Genomic DNA, 5,056 nt, shown 5'->3' on the forward strand with positions numbered 1-5,056 from the left:
TTTGCCTCTCTCATCACAGGGCGGGCACATGGCAGGCTCCCTAAGGGTCTGGGTCTCCTTTGGTCATTGCCCAGCACTGGAGGTAGGTGATTCGTTATCCCAAAACTAACCACGGAGGTGGGTGGTCCGCGAGGACTGCGGAGGGAGTGAAGGCTGAGTCGAGAGGCGGGGCCTAAGGGGGCGGGACCCGGGAAACTGACAGCGAGGGGCGGGGCTTAGGGACCTAGGCGCTTAAGAGACTTGGGGCTGGTGGCCCTCACTCCAGGGTCTTCGGGGAGGAGAGGACTAAGGCACTACAGTCTTTTAGGGAGCAAGGATCCAGGCTCCTGGATTATGTGAGAGGAAAGAGATGAAGGCCCAGACGCCTGGGGTCTCCGAGGTGGGGAGGCCAAATTCCAACATGTGGAGCTGCACACTTAGGCTCCCTAGCGCGTGTAGTCAGTATCAGCGGGAAGAATGCAGCAGAGGAGCACGCGCCAAGAGGTCTGACCGGTAATTTTTATTGTGTCTCTGCTCCCCTTCCGCCCCCCGCACAGTTCGGATAGGCTAGGCTGGGCACGCGGCCCCCGAAACGGTAGGTGTACTTGCGCCCCCCGCTCTTGCGCACGATGTCGCGGCGATAGTAGTAGCGCAGGCCTCGGCTCAGCTTCTCGTAATTCATGCCCGGCTTTCTCTTGCGCTCGCCCCACAGCCTAGCCACCTAGGACAGAGGCCGGGCTCGGTCTGAGTGGGAAGGGGCGGGGCTTGGCAATAGTTGGGCGGGCCGGGCCTGGGGACGGTGTGCAGTGCAGACCTGGGCGAGGCCCCGCGGAGCCGGGTGGAGACTGGGTTGGCTGAGGCAGAAGTCCAGGCGGGAGATTGGGTTTGAGAAGGGTTGGGCGGAGCCCCGAGTGGGCCGGGGAGGGGCGGGGCCAAGGCCTAGGCGATTGAACCTAGCCCTTGGGCGGGGCTAAATTGAACTAGAGGAAACGGAGCAGGACTTGGCTGGGCGGGGGAGCTGCCCCACCTCTTTGGGGTCGCACAGCTGGAACTCGCGGCTGTTGCCAGTCCAACGGATGCAGCTGCTACGCGCCCCGTCGTGCAGCAGCTCCAGGAGGAACTGCCACAGCTGAATGGGACCTGCGGGATGAAGGGAGGGGACACTCAGTCTTCCCGGCCCTAGATCACACCACTTCAATGATCTAGAGGTCCGGGTCCTCCCAACTCGGGACCCAGGAGTCTGGATCCTCCCCTTCTCTGAGATCCACGAGTTCAAATCCCTCTATATAGGGGACCCAACAGTCAGTCTTGGAGACTCAAGCGTCCAGGACCCCAGTCTCAGAGATTTAGGAGTTTGGCCTCCCCATCTCGGAGACCCAGGAGTCTGGGCCTTCATCGCTTTCGTTTTATATAATCCAGCAGCCTGGGTCCTCCTCACTCTCTTGGTCCCTATAAGACTACCAGTGTCTTAGCCCTCTGGAGGAGAGGAGTGCGGGCCACCGGCCCCTCCTCCCTCGAGTCCATGGTCCCTAAACCCCGCCCCCTCGCTGTCAGTCTCTCGGGCCCCGCCCCCTTAGGTCCCAGCTCAAGACTCCAGCTTCGCCCTCCCTGCAGTCTTTGTGGTCTTCTCACCTCGGTGGTTAGTTTTGGGGCATCGAGCCAAACTGGCACGGTCCGACTGCGGGCTCGGTTCGGAGGAAATGGTGAGAGCTGAACTCTGGTACCCTTTCAAAGAGGTGGTGCCATCCGCACGCAGCCCCGGGTTCCAGGAGGTGGTACAGTCCGGGCCCGCGGGCCCGCCCCACGAAATGGTACAGTCCGTGCGCGGCTCCCCGCCCAGGCTACTGCCCCAGTAGGTGATGTCGTCGGGGCCCACAGAACAGTCCCAGGTGGTGTTGCTCCCGGCGGCCTGGGCGCGCGACCACAAGGTGGCCCCTCCCTCCGCGGGGATGCAGTTGTGGCCCGCGGCGCTTTCGGAGCCGGCAGCAGGGGCGGGGCCCGGGCCGGGAGGGGCGGGGCCCAGCGTCTGCGAGGCGCCACTCCAAGAGTCCCAGGCCTGTCTCTTATACACATCTAGATGTGTATAAGAGACAGGTTGTGGCCCGCGGCGCTTTCGGAGCCGGCAGCAGGGGCGGGGCCCGGGCCGGGAGGGGCGGGGCCCAGCGTCTGCGAGGCGCCACTCCAAGAGTCCCAGGCTGTGCACGCCACGTCTGTCCAGTCCCCCGACCACGGAAGTGCCTGAGGGTCGGGCTCTGTGAGGAGTAACGGACCCTGAGTGAGGGGAGCCCAGGTGCACCCTCAAAAACTCTAGGGGTCTAAGCTCTCAGCCCTGGCACTTGGGGCCGGGCTGTCCCTGATCCAGGCCATGCCACCTTGAGAGCGCAGGTGTTCTCAGTCCTCAAAGATCAGGGAGTCTACACCTCCAGCCCTGGTGCCTCGGGACTCCAGTCCCCTCCTCCCACCGCCTCTCCCCACACTCACCCGCCCCCCATGGAACTTCTGGGTGCAGTAACGCGGAGCCCCAGTCCAGCTGTGGGAAGCTTGTCAGGGATGAGCTTGTACCTGAGTTTATGGAGGAGTGTGAGCAATGACAGAGAACCCTCAACTACCCACTCTCTGGTCTTTACTTGTCAGGGACTGGGAGTTATGACCCCCCAGCCCCTATTTCAGCACCCCACGCCCCCTTTTCCTTCACCCTCAGGGAGTCAAGCACGCGGCCCCTCCCCACCCAGTCCCAGGAGCCTAGGCACGCCCCCCTCCTCCCTTTTCCCTAGGATTCCACCCTCCCCGCTTCTTTTCCAGCACTGAGGGGTCCCAGCCCGCAGCCACCTTTCCAGCATGTCTCTGCTGTCGCTGTCGGCGTGTCCCCTTGGAGTGCCACATCAGGGACATAGAAGCCTAATTCGGCTCCTTCTGCAGGCGATAAGGGTTTAGGGTTAGCAGAGGCCCCACCTGGACACCCTCCCCACACACGTTGTGGCAGCCCCGGCAGCCTACCCAGCCCTGGCAGCCTACCCAGCCCTGCCAGCTTGTTCCCTGGAGGCACTTCCTGTGGGGATGCCTCATCCCAGTTCCACAGGTCCATGGATGCGATGCCTTCTGAGTGTTCTGGGTCGGAAAAAGTCCAGATGGCAATGGGTGAGCTGGTGACACTTGGAGGCCCTAGAGTCTGGGCCTCAGCCCTGGCTTCCCTCACAGCCAGGAGTCCAGGCCTCCGCTCCCTCCTTCCCCAGGAGCCTAGAATCTTGGTCCCGGGAGTGAGGGACCCCAGCTCTCTTCCTCTCTCAGACCCAGGAGTCCAGGCCCCTGGCCTCTTGGGAGTCTAGTCCCCAGGTCCTTCCTAACCCAGACACCCAGGCATTTAGTCCTCAGTTCATGGCTCACCTCTGGCGTGTTCCTCTGCCCCAGCCGGGGGTCTCAGCCCCATTTCATACCATGCACCCCCTCCCCCAAGGGCCCGGGCAAGGGGGAATTTTCCGAGACGTCAGAGCAGGGGTCGCAGCCAGGCTCAAGTTGCAGGGGCAGGGGCGGGGCCGAGCCGCGACCCCCGCCTCGGGGATGGGTGCTGGCCTCTGGGGCTGCCCTGCTGCAGGGGTGGCGTGGGCTTGGAGCGGGGCTTGGGGAACAGCGGGCTGGGTGAGGGCGGGGCGGAGGCTGGAGAAGTTTACGGGGTGATGGGGGCGGGGCGGGGGACTTGGTGAACAGGCTCTCTGCCTCAGGGTCTTGATCCTGCGACATGGGGGGAGTGAGGGAAGAGGGTCTGGGGTCAGCTGGGCTGAGCTGGGCTTATCTGCAACAGGAAGAGGGATTTCCGGCCAGATTCTCCCACCCGCCCCCAGCGTCAGCTGACGTCACAATCGGCAGAGTAACTGCAGGGGGTGGAGCAGGAGTGAAGGCCGACCCAATCCCCCACCGGGCCCCTGGGGGCTGCTTCCCAGGAGTGCCAATCATAACAATATTGACAAAAACAATTTCAACAATAACGATAGTAGCAATAACAGCCAACATTAAATGAGGGCTCATTGTGTGAAACCAACTGTGCCATGCGCCTTCATTGCATCCTTCTATGAGGCAAGTACAATACATACTCTCATTTGATGAAGGGGGAAATTAAGGCAGACATCCTCCCACTGCCCTTCTCCAGACCCCATGCCTTCCGTGCTGTAATAGTTTAGGACAATTGGGGAAATTGGAGTATGAACTGAATATGAAATATCATAGAATTATTTTCTTAGGTTTGATAATGGTATTCAGGATGAAATATCATTTAGGAAATGAACTCAGAGATGAAATGTTATAATGTCTGTAACTTGTGGTTGGGTGCGGTGACTCACACCTGTAATCCCAGCCCTTTGGGAGGCTGAGGCAGGTGGATCATCTGAGGTCAGGAGTTCGAGATCAGCCTGTCCAATATGGTGAAACCCCGTCTCTACTAAAAATACAAAAAATTATCCGGGCGTGGTGGCGGGTGCTTGTAATCCCAGCTACTTGGGAGGCTGAGGCAGGAGAATTACTAGAACCCGGCAGGTGGAGACTGCAGTGAGCCGAGATCGCGCCATTGCACTCCAGCCTGGGGAACAAGAGTGAAACTTCATCTCAAAAAAAAAAAAAAAAGTCTGTAACTTGCTCAAATAATTCAGCAAAAAAACAACAACAAAAAAAACCCAGCTATACATGTAACATATACATACATACATGAAATATTTAGGACATGCCTAAACTATAAAATAGTTCATTTAAATTCAATAACTGGGTGTCCTGTATATATATATAATATTTTTCCAGACGGAGTCTTGCTCTGTAACCTAGGCTGGAGTGCAGTGGTACACTCTCAGCTCACTGCAACCTCCACCTCCAGGGTTCAAGCAATTCTGTTGCCTCAGCCTTCCAAGTAGCTGGGATTACAGGCAAGTGCCACCACGCCCAGCTAATTTTTTTGTATTTTTAGTAGAGATGGGGTTTCACCATGTTGGCCAGGCTGTTCTCAAACTCCTGACCTCAGGTGATAGGCCTGCCTCGGCCTCCCAGAGTGCTGGGATTACAGGCGTGAGCCACCGTGCCCTGCAAGTGTCCTATA

General features: G+C 59.2%; 1 protein-coding gene across 3 annotated transcripts; it reads right to left on the minus strand.

Annotated features, from left to right (window-relative positions):
* Positions 1–480: 480 nt before the first annotated feature.
* On the minus strand, positions 481–3,781 carry ETV2 (ets variant 2). 3 transcript variants are annotated; one of them, XM_011984861.1, is made up of 8 exons: positions 3,364–3,781; positions 2,995–3,087; positions 2,809–2,892; positions 2,461–2,541; positions 2,176–2,231; positions 1,612–2,035; positions 1,007–1,119; positions 481–700 (listed from the first exon to the last, which is right to left on the minus strand). In XM_011984861.1, the coding sequence occupies exons 1-8, from the start codon at positions 3,404–3,406 to the stop codon at positions 500–502; spliced, it is 1,095 nt and encodes a 364-aa protein (XP_011840251.1). In that variant the 5' UTR covers positions 3,407–3,781; the 3' UTR covers positions 481–499. The 3 variants fall into 3 exon arrangements, with proteins under 3 accessions (XP_011840251.1, XP_011840252.1, XP_011840253.1); XM_011984862.1 differs by lacking the exon at positions 2,995–3,087; XM_011984863.1 differs by lacking the exons at positions 1,612–2,035; positions 2,176–2,231; positions 2,461–2,541.
* Positions 3,782–5,056: the final 1,275 nt, after the last annotated feature.

The sequence above is a fragment of the Mandrillus leucophaeus genome, unplaced genomic scaffold, assembly GCF_000951045.1.
Source record: "Mandrillus leucophaeus isolate KB7577 unplaced genomic scaffold, Mleu.le_1.0 Scaffold274, whole genome shotgun sequence".
Lineage (NCBI taxonomy): Eukaryota > Metazoa > Chordata > Mammalia > Primates > Cercopithecidae > Mandrillus > Mandrillus leucophaeus.